Source organism: Cherax quadricarinatus, chromosome 7 (genome assembly GCF_038502225.1).
Source record: "Cherax quadricarinatus isolate ZL_2023a chromosome 7, ASM3850222v1, whole genome shotgun sequence".
NCBI classification, from domain to species: domain Eukaryota; kingdom Metazoa; phylum Arthropoda; class Malacostraca; order Decapoda; family Parastacidae; genus Cherax; species Cherax quadricarinatus.
In genome coordinates, this window is record NC_091298.1 from 7,775,588 (window position 1) to 7,789,580 (window position 13,993).

General features: G+C 41.2%; 1 protein-coding gene across 2 annotated transcripts in view; it reads right to left on the reverse strand.

Moving 5' to 3' along the window:
- Positions 1-935: 935 nt before the first annotated feature.
- Rab2 (RAS oncogene family member Rab2) overlaps positions 936-13,993 on the reverse strand; it is a 41,982-nt gene continuing 28,924 nt past the window's right edge. For both annotated transcript variants that reach the window (XM_070082250.1, XM_070082251.1), the window contains one exon: positions 936-4,455. In XM_070082250.1, the coding sequence (XP_069938351.1) occupies positions 4,357-4,455 (99 nt within the window). In that variant the 3' untranslated portion in view covers positions 936-4,356. The remainder of the gene's footprint in view (positions 4,456-13,993) is intronic.

Below are 13,993 nucleotides of genomic sequence, written 5' to 3' on the forward strand. Positions count from 1 at the left end.
ATTCCTTCAAGTGAGGTGCCTTGATGTTGAAGGGCTCTTGATGCAAGGAAATCGACAGTCTACCCTACCTTGGACTAAATATGAATGCCTCCCATTCTCATTCAGGTAGCTCTTTTCCCAATTACAATAGATAAAAATATGAAAAAATGGAGTGGAAAAGGAACAAAAACAGTACTATTTTTTTTTTTTTTTTTTTTTATTATCACACCGGCCGATTCCCACCAAGGCAGGGTGGCCCGAAAAAGAAAAACTTTCACCATCATTCACTCCATCACTGTCTTGCCAGAAGAGTGCTTTACACTACAGTTTTTAAACTGCAACATTAACACCCCTCCTTCAGAGTGCAGGCACTGTACTTCCCATCTCCAGGACTCAAGTCCGGCCTGCCGGTTTCCCTGAATCCCTTCATAAATGTTACTTTGCTCACACTCCAACAGCACGTCAAGTATTAAAAACCATTTGTCTCCATTCACTCCTATCAAACACGCTCACGCATGCCTGCTGGAAGTCCAAGCCCCTCGCACACAAAACCTCCTTTACCCCCTCCCTCCAACCCTTCCTAGGCTGACCCCTACCCCGCCTTCCTTCCACTACAGACTGATACACTCTTGAAGTCATTCTATTTCGCTCCATTCTCTCTACATGTCCGAACCACCTCAACAACCCTTCCTCAGCCCTCTGGACAACAGTTTTGGTAATCCCGCACCTCCTCCTAACTTCCAAACTACGAATTCTCTGCATTATATTCACACCACACATTGCCCTCAGACATGACATCTCCACTGCCTCCAGCCTTCTCCTCGCTGCAACATTCATCACCCCCGCTGTACTGTACTGTACTGTATTAATGAATAATATCTTTTGGCTCCCATGTCTAAATCATCTAATAATAATAGAGATTTGAAGAAAATACACAAATGGGTTATAAAAACAAATTAGCTGTATACAGTTTAATAAACACAAGTCATACACAACTGTAACTGACTGTGATACTAGATAAAGAATGAGTTGCATGACATGCCAGCCAAGATTGTCCTGTGGAATACTCGGGAGTCTGTGGTTATCAGGGTGCATAGTAGTAGTGAGATAGTGGGAATTTTTCTTCTTTTCCAGTGGTGGACTGTTTGCAAGCACCCACACAAGGCAGATAAAGACCATGCAGCTGCCATTTACAGCACACCTGAACACTTACACTTTCGTGGCCCTTTACCCACTTATTTAAATTTTAGATTGTTTAAACAATACTGTATATTGCAAAATCTGGACAAAGTATGTTAGTATTATTCTGAACTCTCAAAATATCCCCATTTTATTAAATCACAGTTCTGTCAAACATTAATCTTCAAATCATTAACCGAGACTATATTATAAATTTTTATCAGATCTTTGGATGATCATTGAAATATTTTACTGTAACTCAGGTGACAGATTGCAGACAAATTCAAGAGTAAAATCACAAAAGGATCCACTAACACATTCATGCATTACTCCTCTTGATCTTCAATGGCCAAATTTTAAATTTTAAATCTTTCATGAAAATTATTTATAGTGTCTAATATGCATTCTACCCTCATGAAGAAATATTGAATTTGTCTAATAATGTTTAATTATTAGTAAAAATCAAAATACAAGACTGAATGCCAGCCATTAAAGACCAAAACATCTGCATTGCTAGTATCTTCAGTATACAATGAGTACCTACAATTCACTTTGGTTTTCCTGGTTTAAAGAGTTTAGATACAAAAGGCCCACCCTATTTATTACTCTGTCAGAATAACAAAATTACATTCACACATACACACACACACACTTTGTTCATGAATCAAAAATACATTAGCAAATAAAGAAAAAAAAATTATGATATACATATATCCAAGGTTTTATACACAATACTAAATTTAACCAATTTTTTTACCAAAATACAAGTAAACTCTTAGCCACAGTGGGAAGAAAATAAAGAAAAGGTTACAAACAGTTAGTTCAGACATGCCTCCTACATTGAGCATATTCCAGTTATTCATGCTGGAAAATATCACGTGCAAAAACATCTATACAATATCAATGATTTCAAATTAATGTGCTGAGGAACTGTGTGGGGCTTCTGGAATGTCCATACCATTGACACATTTACAGCGTTAATGGCTCACTGAAAAGTATTGTGTCTTATGCACCAAACATAAGAATATGCAAGTTTCAGCCTTCCTAGACAAACTGCAGCTAAACAATATATGTATATATATACACATCTATAGCTTGTGATTCATAAACCATTTTCAAAAGCCTTCTCACTTATCAAATCATTAGCTACAGAAAATTCATTATGTAATCCAATTCATATAGAGCAAGTTTTTCTTTATATGTAAAAATTCCTGTCCTCGGTCTTGAAAGTAAAGTCGTACTGGGACATTACCAAAGCTATTATTCCAACCTGTCCCCCTAAGAAACACATTTTAAATTATTATAACTAAGTGCTAAACCCACAAGTCACAAATTTTAAAAAGATTGAGAAAACATCTGAAAAGCAACAAGAGCACATAGAGCATACTATTTTCTGATATTCTGCTCCTAATCATATTCCTATGTACATTAGGGTAGGTAAATTTAGGGCATTATGTATTGAACCTGTGTAACCAAATTTAACAAATCAAAATATAATGCTGAACCAGGAAGCAATACCTGGAAGTAACAGCTGTTGAGTAAACACAGGAGATGCTTCATTGGGAGTAAATAAAAAATTCAAAGCCTTCAGTGGAGAATGTGGCTTTGAACACATTCAGTAAATATTTATAAATATAGGTTTTCTTAGGAGGAAGAGTTGCATAATTCTTCTCCAGTCTAATGTCGAGCAGTGAACATGAAATGCCAAATCATACTAACTTATTAAGTGGTTTTTTAGATTCACCTGGCATTCAAGCTATCCCTTTATTTTTTAATATCAAATTATGGAAATTTATAGACTAATAGATCATAAAATGCATATACATAATAGTTTCTTATACTGAAACAAAATCCATGAACAACTACAGTGCCTCAAAGTTCAATGAGGAAATGTGCAACAATTTTTGTTGGCACATTTTCAATTTCAAGAACATAATGATACTCAAGTTTCATGAAGAGAATTGAATGCAACTAAATTTTAAACATGTTTACCAGGTAGAGAACTATCACTAAAAGATAATTCCAACTGTTAGCAAACACACTGCCATTTTGTTAGTCAACACCTAACACCCTAACATTCCTAGTATTTCACACATGAAATAACACTGATGTGAACTTCTGTGGAAATTATTTTCTTAATCATTTTTAAAAGGGGTTTATAAAGCCGACTGAAATGGGGAGAGATTCTTGGTACTATTTCAATAGAGAATAAATTGAAATGCAGTCAGAAGTCCTTTGATTCTCCATACTACCAAGTTATTATAGCCAATATGGGCTAAAAATTCTAAATAGCTAACCAAAAAAAAATGGGCACCAGTACCACAGTAACAGCTGGAAACATGCAGGTTACAATACTGTGGAGACGCTAATCCCAGATTATAATCCAAATCTGAGACTTTGGCTACTTGTAACGACTAGTTGATATAAAAAAAAAAAAAGCATTTAGTAATCCTATGGTAATTGCATTAATTTATTTAATCAAAAGTGTTTAAAGTCTATCAGCAAGTATAAAAAAATATTTATTGAATTATTTTTAATTCATTAATGGCTATTCCTATGCACCACATACAAATTTGCCTTCTCTCTCATATAAAGTGATGATGGATGCTGTGATGGCAACGACTAGTCAGCTCTTGAGCATTACACAATCTCTAGGTATCTCGTCTGCAATGGCCTTTTCTCTCTGTTCATAATTCCTGTGCAATAACCATAAATTTATATTCTTGGGTACCATTGAATATAATTGGAAGCTAAAACACCTGTAATTAATGAGAAAATCAAATGAAAAATGCACACTCCTTTCAATCAAAATATACATCAATATACAATCTTTTCAAATATTCTACACACACACACACACACACACACACACACACACGCACACACCTATCCTTACAATGTAACAAGACCACATCTGGGCTTAGCATGATTGCGATGAGTATAAATTGAATTTAATTTAGTTAATTCCTTGCAAAGAAATTCTAAACCATCATGCCCTTATCCTCATCGCATTAATTTACAGTACATCACTGTCCAACGCCATCCTCGGCGAGCTTTGCTCATCGGCTTCCAAGTGATATGTTGGTGCATTTGCTGAGAGCTGTAGTTATCCAAAAGTAGTCTATAGTCTGTTTCCTCCATTCATAGATTGCTTTCACATTAAGCTTATCCATCACATAGGTTCTCAAAAGGGTGAGATTAGCAACAACCACCACCTTGTCCACCAGCCGCTCCTTGGTTTCCAGTTAGGCCAGCACCACTTGGAGAATGCTGAGGCCCAATCTTGATCCCATTAGCCTGAAATTATACATATTAATGAGAATACTCATGGAAGACTGAGATATAACATGGGTGTTCAAGAACATTCAACATTATTAAATGCAGTATAAAAAAAAAAAAGATTCATAATACAGACAATGCTATTGCTGAAGTGGTACAATTTTACACTCAAGTATTAAATGAGAAATTAACAAATGGCTCCCAATACTTTAATAATAGTGCAGTTCTAATCGTAACTAAGCACCAAACTAGATAGTAAGATGGTAGACAGTAACCACCAAGGGAGGTCCTACAGTCCTGCAAAGTGGGTGTGAAACAAAAGCCTGTAATTGTTTTACATGATGGTAGGATTGCTGACGTCTTTTTTCCGTCTCAAACATGCAGGATAACATGTACATCTTGCAACTTCTACTTACACTTGGTCACACTACACTTGCATGTACACCCATATATATTTACACACCCATCTGAGTTTTCTTCCATTTTCTGAATATTTCTTGTTCTTCTTTATTTCCTTTTATCTCCATGGGGAAGTGGAAAATAATTCTTCCTCCATAAGCCATCCATATCGTAAGAAGCAACTAAAATGTTATGAGCAAGGGGGGCTAGTAACCCCTTCTCATGCACAAATTACTAAATTTAATGTCACCCTGCCTTGGTGTATTTTAACTTTTATCTGTTTACAGTCCTGGGGATTACTGCTCCATGGAACAAAAAAATTATTACAGGAATTTAGAACTATAGTAGGGCCCCGCTTTACGGCGCTTCGCTTTACAGCTTTCCGCTAATATGGTCATTTCAAATTATGGCCTAAACTCTCTATACGGCTTCCCTGACTTTCTAATACGGTCACAATGCACCCCACCCTGTTTGTTTACATTATCCATGAGCTCCGTAAGCACCACATCTCTCCACTGTGTCTGGAAACTCCAAAATTTCAAGTGTTTTTAAAAGTTATTTAATATATATTTTTTTTTTTCAACAAGTTGGTCGTCTCCCACCGAGGCAGGGTGACCCAAAAAAGAAAGAAAATCCCCAAAAAGAAAATACTTTCATCATCATTCACACTTTTATATATACTCTGATAATTATACTTATGTATAACTGTACCTAAATAAACTTACACACTGTGCTGGCATGCAGGTACACATTAAAATCAGTAAGAGTGTCTTGTGTCTCAAGATGCCATATTAGTAACGATAATAATAGTCAATAATAATCACAGTCTCATTAAATGTCATATATTACGTTAATATACACATTTTCATTAATCCATGTATGATATTTTCTCGAAATTATATAATAAACATGATACATAACATATAAAGATGATAAATACACTCCACAGAAGAATAAATAAACAAATATGAGATGTGGGAGCCAGACAACTTATACGAGTGACGCCATATTAGTAATGATAATAATAATAATGCCAGGAGCAAGGAGCTAGTAACCTCTTCTTCTGTATAAATTACTATACAGTGGACCCCCGCATAACGATCACCTCCGAATGCGACCAATTATGTAAGTGTATTTATGTAAGTGCGTTTGTACATGTATGTTTGGGGGTCTGAAATGGACTAATCTACTTCACAATATTCCTTATGGGAACAAATTCGGTCAGTACTGGCACCTGAACATACTTTTGGAGTGAAAAAATATCGTTAACCGGGGGTCCACTGTATTTAAAAAAGAAAAACTTTTGTTTTTCTTTTTGAGCCACCCTGCCTCGGTGGGATGCGGCCGGTGTGTTGAAAGAAGAAGAAAGAAATAATAATCACCGAGTCTCATTAAATGTCATACATTACGTTAACCCTTTCAGGGTCCAGAGGCCAAATTTCAAAGTGCGCACCAGGGTCCAAGAATTCAAAAAAAAAAATTTTGTTATTTTTTCTTATGAAATGGTAGAGAATCTTCTTCTGAAGGTAATAAAACAAAAAGTATGAAATTTGATGGAAAATTGACGAAATTATGCTCTCGTGAATTTTGATGTGTCGGAGATATTTACAAATTGGCGATTTTGCCAACTTTGACTCCCATTTTAGGCCAATTACATTATTCCAGTCAACCAAATTCTTAGCTATTTCACTAGTATTACTTCTATTCTATCGATTGAGCACAAGAAATCACCAAGTCAACTGTTTCAACTACAAAATAAAGTGATCGGAAATTGGTAATTTGGCCAATTTAACACAGTTTAAAATATTTCAGTTTCAAAACAGGGTCCAGAAAAAACAATGTAGGTATTCCTGGCATTAAACTAACATTTCCTCTGTTCATTAGTTATGTTTTGAGGCTTTACAAATGAATTCCATTTTGATTTTATATTCACATAATGAATTTTTATTCAAACCAAAAAATAGAAGATTTACTGTTATACAATATTGTAATAATTGTATAAATATCATCAACACATTTGTGAGTGTATATTAGACCCACCAGCTGACGTGTATTAGATGAGTGAGGTTGTTTGTTTACTCTTGAACATCGGCAAAAATTTAACATTTCCGTTACTTTGAGCTCAGTTTCAAGCCATTTCCAGTGCTAAAACCAATCAAAATCATCTCCATTTCTGTAATATGTCTTCCATTCTATCAAATGAGACCAAGAAATCACAAATACAACATTAAAAAAACATACGAAAAAATACTGCAAATTCTCTGCTTTAATCGAAAATCACGGTCTCAGTTTTTTCTCTCATTATACACCATGTGCTGCAGGATTTGTTTTATGTGGTACACACATACCACATAGATGTATTCTCTCATATCTAGGCCCAAATTTACCACTCACAGCTTATCAGAGTGAGCTGAGCTCATGGCGTAGATCTACGGTTTGGACCCTGAACGTAAAGCCGTAGATCTACGGCACGGACCCTGAAAGGGTTAATATACACATTTTTATTAATCCAGCTATGATATTTTTTTTCAAAATTGTATAATAAACATGATACATAACATATAAAGATGATAAATACACCCCACAGTAGAATAAATAAACATATTATTATTATTATTATTATTATTATTATTATTATTATTATAATAAAAAAGAAGCGCTAAGCCACAAGGGCTATACAGCGCTGCAGGGCAGGAAGGAAGCGAGGGCATCAGGTGGCATAAGGGAGATGGATGAGTAATAGGTTACGGATAACAGCGGGGTAGTGGATGGTGAAAGGGTAAAGGACAGCAAGAGACTGAACTAGAAAGGGCTGAGGGGAGTGTGAAAAGTATCATCAGAGTTTGTGGAGTAAATCAGTCATTGTCAAGAAGTCAATGAGAGTGTCAGGATTAAAGGAGGGTCCATCAGCAAGAAGGGAAGGTAAAGAGAGTAGAACAAAGACGACGTTGGAGGTAAATTCTGCGTGCTCGTTGATAGAGAGGGCAGTCTAACAGAATGTGGCTAATCGATACTGGAACTTGACACTGCTCACAGAGAGGAACAGGGTGCCTCTCCATGAGATACCTATGAGTAAGACGAGTGTGGCCAATGCGAAGGCGGGAGAGAGTGGTCTCCCAACCTCGGCACTGATGACAAGAAGACGGCCAGTAACCTATGCTCGGTTTAATAGAATGAAGTTTGTTACCGAGCAGAGTTGACCAACGTTGTTGCCAACGGGTGCGAAGGTGGGTAGCTATTGCAGCAAAATAGTCCAGAAATGGAACACCTCGATAGGAAATTGGTAGGTCATGCACTGCTGACCGCGCAGCAGTGTCTGCCTGTTCATTGCCCTGTACGTCGACATGACCAGGGACCCAACAAAAAACAATATCTATATGTTTGGTAGAGATACGGCGTAGCCAAAGTTGGATACGGAGAACTAGGGGATGAGATGTATCAAATTTTCGTATAGCCTGTAGAGCACTAAGGGAGTCTGAGACTACTACAAATGATGACACAGGCATAGATGCGATACGAATAAGTGCTGCAAGAATGGCATACAGTTCAGCAGTAAAAATGCTAGCTGAAGATAGTAAATGCCCCCGCAAGACGCTGTCCGGAAACACTGCTGCGAATCCGATGCCGTCTGAAGATTTAGAGCCATCTGTGTACACAGCGGTGGCATGAGAATGGGAGTGGAAGTGATCAAGAAAAAGAGAGCGGGAAGCCACCGTAGGCAGTTGAGCTTTCGAGCAAGGAAGTGAGAAAGAACAGACCTGAACAGCTGGAACTTCCCAGGGGGGTAGGGAAAAGTGAGATGCTACATGAACATATAAAGGTGGTAACTGAAGGGAAGACAAGAGTGAATGTAGGCGAAGAGAAAAGGGACGGAGCAAACAGGGGCGGCGAACGAATAAAGAATGTCTACTAATATCGGTGACCATTCTATAAATGGAAGGATTGTGTAGATCGTGAGAGCGTACATAGTAGCGAAGGCAATGGGCATCACGGCGATCAGACAAGGATGGAACATTTGCTTCTGTATAGAGGCTCTCAGCAGGGGAAGAGCGAAAAGCACCAAGGCACAAACGTAAGCCTTGGTGATGGGTAGAGTTAAGGCTAGAGAGAGTAGCAGGAGAGGCCGCGGAATAAATCTGGTCACCATAATCGAGTTTCGATAAAACGAGGGCTGAATGTAGGCGAAGCAGAGTTCGACGATCAGCTCCCCAGGAAAGATGAGCAAGGGTTTTAAGAAGGTTTAGCCGGCTGTGACAAGTTGCCTTCAGAGAGGTAATGTGAGGTTTCCAGGATAACCGACGGTCAAAGAGAAGGCCTAGAAACCTGACTGTATCACGTTCGGGGATACGGGAGCCATAGAGATACAAAGGATGATCGGAGATAACAGAGCGTCTAGTGAAAGTAATTAAGGAAGGATGGTAGATTGCCTCGGAGGCCTAAGGAATGGGCCTGGGCCAAAATATTATACCTCCAAGTTGTGTCATATGCCTTCTCAAGCTCAAAAAATATGGCAATAACTGAGTGATTATTCGCAAAGGCATTACGAACATACGTATCCAAGCGTAGTAAGGGGTCTATGGTAGAACGACCCTTACGAAAGCCATATTGACTAGCGGAGAGACTGTTGTGAGTCTCTAAATACCACATTAAACGTCGATTTACGAGGCGTTCCATCACTTTGCAAACTGCACTAGTAAGAGCGATGGGGCGATAGTGGGAGGCATCATGTCCTGTAGTACCCGGTTTGCGGAAAGGGAGAACAATGGCAGATTTCCACAGCTGGGGAAGAACTCCTTGTGCCCAAATAAGATTGAAGAGGTGTAAGAGGACTACAAGGGCTGACCGATGTAAATGTTGTAACATACGAATATGAATGTCGTCAGGCCCAGCTGCCGATGATCGGCAAGCTGAGAGTGTTGCCTCCAGTTCTTGAAGTGTAAAAGGCACATTATACTGTTCTTCTCTGAGAGTAGAAAAGTCCAAGGGTACTAACTCTCTGGCAGACTTTGAGGAAAGAAACGAGGGGCATAGATGGAGCCCTCGGGAAATACGGACCAGATGTGTGCCAAGTTCAATGGCAACGTCGAGAGGGTTTGCTACATCAACACCAGCGACCCGCAGAACAGGAGCCGGGTCAGGAGAGTATTTACCACTCAATTTCCTCACTTTTTTCCAGACTGCACTCATAGAAGAAGCAGAGGTGATGGTGGAAACATACTCTCGCCAACAAGTGCGTTTAGCTTCACGGATGACACGGCGAGCGATCGCACGCTTCTGCTTAAAATCAAGAAGTCTCTCAGCGGTTCTATTGTACCGGTACCTGCCCCATGCAGCACGTTTCAAACGTACTGCACGAGCACAAGCAGGAGACCACCAAGGCACGCACTTCTGAGAATGCCTGCCTGAGGTTTGGAGTATAGAATGAGAAGCTGCGGTATAAACTGATGTCGAGAAGATGTGTAGGAGCTCATCAATGGAGGATGAAGAAGGAACCTCACTAAAAGCAGTGAGGTGTGAGTAAAGATCCCAATTTGCCCGATCAAATTGCCAGCGAGGGCTACGGAAAGGTGGTGAATAGGAAGGAGAAGTAAGAATGATCGGAAAATGATCGCTGTCATGTAAGTCTGGTAGAACAGACCAGGTGAAGTCTAGTGCAGTGGAGGAAGAGCAGACTGATAGATCGATGCAAGAGAGAGTATGAGTACGAGGATCAAAATGGGTGGGAGAACCCGTATTTAAAACATGGAGGGGGTGAGAGGCGAGAAAAGCCTCCAACTGAATGCCAAGTGAGTCACAATGAGAACCCCCCCAGAGGAAATGGTGGGCATTAAAATCACCAAGGAACAGAAGTGGTGGTGGTAAGGATGAAACAAGAAAGGCAAAGTCTGGGATAGAAAATGCTCGAGAAGGAGAGAGATATAAAGAACATATTGTAAACCACTTATTCAAGTGGATACGGGCTGCAGTGTAATGCAGCGAGGTATGGACAAATAGTTGACAATACGGAATATCATTGCGTAGAAGAAGGGCACTTTCATTAAAGGTCCCATCTGAGAAAGGATCCAAAGAATACAATAAATTATAGCCTGAGATAGGTTGGAAAACAGCCGAGTGTAATTTTGGTTCTTGTAAGCAAGCACCAACAGGGGAAAACCTGGAAAGCAACATCTGAAGCTCACCCCGATTACCCCTGAGGCCGCGGATATTCCACTGTAAATAGGCCATGATTGGCGATGAAGAAAATATCAGGAATCTGTAGGTAAAGGTACCTACGGACTAGAGGGGTTAGAAAAGTCAACGTGTGGTGGCATTGGAAGACGTTCAAGTAGCGAAGGAACGGAGCGTTGCGAAGAATGGGGTTGTGAAGGTGGAGGAGAGGGAAGAGAAGGAACAGGAAGTGAATCAGTGTCCATTGAAGGTTTAGTCTCTGCAATATATTCTGAAATGGCTTCAAGTGTTTCTGAATTCAAAGATGTATGGGAGACCATATTGGAGATAGAAGGAGGAGGGTGAGTAAAGATTGGGACAGTAATGGACTGTACCAAAGTAGAGGGGGAGGGAAGAGTGTAAGGGACTGGAGATGAAGTGTAGGGGGGGACAGAAGAGGCAGAAACCTGGGAGGTGGCAGAAGAAGGAGAAACTTGGGAGGGGACGGGGGTGGAAGGCATAGTACGAGGAGGAGGGTGAATCTCCACACTTGTAATAGAGCCAGAGAGAGGGGAAGAACTAGGTACAGAGACTGGAAAGGTAAACTGTGGAGGTGGAAGAAGGAAAGGAAGGGGCAAAGAAGATTTGAGCAATGTGGATTTTTTGGACTTCTGAGTAGAGGGGCGATTGGTATTAGGTGTCGTACGAGGTCTTGTCGATACTGGGGCTTGTGAGGAAGGACGCGAAGATGTGAGAACAGACTGAGTTGTAGTCGGGACGTCAGAGCCAAGGACAGCAAAAGGATTAGATGCCGTAGTGGCTATGGGAGGGGTAACAACAGAGGAGGCTGCAGAAGATGGGACCCCAGAAGTGGGGGGATGTTTGGAAACACAAGAATAAGAAACACGGGGTAGTCTCCCTTGGAGGCGGAGATGAGTAACTGCCATAGCATAAGGGAGACCTTCTGCCTCTTTGAGGCAACGGATTTCACGTTCATTTAAGTAGACCTGGCAACGGCGGGAGTACGAAGGGTGAGCTTCATTACAATTAAGGCAAGATGGAGGTTGACTGCAAGATGTATTAGAATGGTCGTCGGCACCACAGACTGGGCATTCGACCATAGATCTGCAATATTTCGCTGGGTGACCAAAACGCCAGCAATTTCTACATTGTTGCGGTGTAGGTATCACCTTTCGAACTTGTAACCGATGTCCCGCGACATATACAGAGGACGGGAGTTCTCGGCTGTCAAAAGTTAAACGAGCCACATTGCAAGGGTAACATCTCCGCCCCCGGGCAGGAAGGACATAAGTGTCTACTTTGAGGATTGGGAGATCCTGGAGTTCCAGCTGTTCAAAAATGTCATTGCCACATGACTGGAAATTCTGTTGGACTATGGTATGGGGCAGAATGACAGTACCACTACAAGAATTGAGAGAAAGATGTTTTTCAATAGTGATAGGAGTAGTATCGATATTCGAAAGGAGAGAAAGATCATGAGCTTGGGTAGCATTCTGGACAGTGACGATGCGCGTACCGCTCTTGAGAGCATGAAATGAAATATCTCTGCCAACATGATGCAGGAGCGCTTTGCCAATACTATGGTCAGAAAGGTAGGCAGAAGAAGAAGTCGGTCTTAAAGTAAAGAATTTAGTCCATTGTGTGGTCCGAAACTGAGCGTGGAGAGGGAGTGCTTGACGTGTCGGTCTTTGCCGAGTAGAATGGGAAGGTAACGAAGGAGCATCATCAGGAGATTGACGTTGGCGTTTAGGAGTAGGACCGGAGTTGGTCCGGCGTGAAATGGGTGGGCGATTCGAAAATTGCCGTACCGTAGAGGGAGAAGCCGGAAGCATAGTCAAAGGAGAGCAGAGTTCAGACAAATCGAAGGAGTCAGTCGAAGCCCCAGTACCTGAAGCGGGTGAGGAAACAGCACCAGCAAGAGGTACAGGGGCATCAGGAGTGTCCGAAGAGTGGTCTAAACACAAGGCAGGGTCAGAATGGGGTGCGGTATCAAGAAGGGGCCCGGGGGTAGTGGGTTCATGGACTAGGGCTGCCATGGTTAGGTTACTCCTTTGCTTTTTGTTTTTAAGAAAAAAAAAGAAAGAAGAAAATAAAATAAAAATAAAAAAAAGAATAAAAAAAAGGGGGGAGCAGGGAGGAATAGTTCCCAGGAGGAATGAAAGGGCCAGAAATCTCCCTCCGCGCCCAAGAGGACCTCAACACCGCTAGTAGTGCAGATGCAGCATGGAACCCGTGCCATACCCTACCCTTCATGCCAGTAAACCAGCAATCCGGGATAGCAACCTCACATCTGCCGAGCTACCTCGGTGGACAAAAGAGAGGGCGGCCGGATATCCGCCACAAAGCATACCTCCTTCGGCCACCACCCCTGGAATCCGAAAGGTGGCTTCCAGAGATACACCCGTCGCCCGAAAGACACCCAAAGCTGCTCCGGGATACCGGAGAAGGATCGGGACATCCCCAGGCAATCCAGATTCCACGGCAAACTACGCCACCGCCAAGAACCTCAACGGAATGGGATGGACCCCGGTGTCCTTTCCCCTACCTAGGAACTAGCGTGCCTGTGGGAGAAATCCCAAAGGCCAAAAAGAGGAAGGGCAAAAGGGAGGGGTGAGTAGGAGGAGGAGGAATGGAAAAAGAGGAGGATGGGGAAGATGGGATAGGGGAGGGGAGAATGGGGGGTAATTAGGTTCGGTCTGAGGAAGAAGACCGACAGGGCTAATTCCTCAGATCAAGAGCCTCTTCACCACGCCAAGGAGCCCCCCTTGAAGAGGACAATGTAACTTGTACACAAAGCAGACTTATACACTTTGTTTGTTTACATAACTAACGTTCGCCTGGTTTGTTTACATAACTCCACAAGTGTCCTCTCTCATGTACTCATTCTCTCTCTCTCTCTCTCTCTCTCTCTCTCTCTCTCATTCTCTCTCTCTCTCATTCTCTCTCTCTCTCTCTCTCTCTCTCTCATTCTCTCTCTCATTCTCTCTCT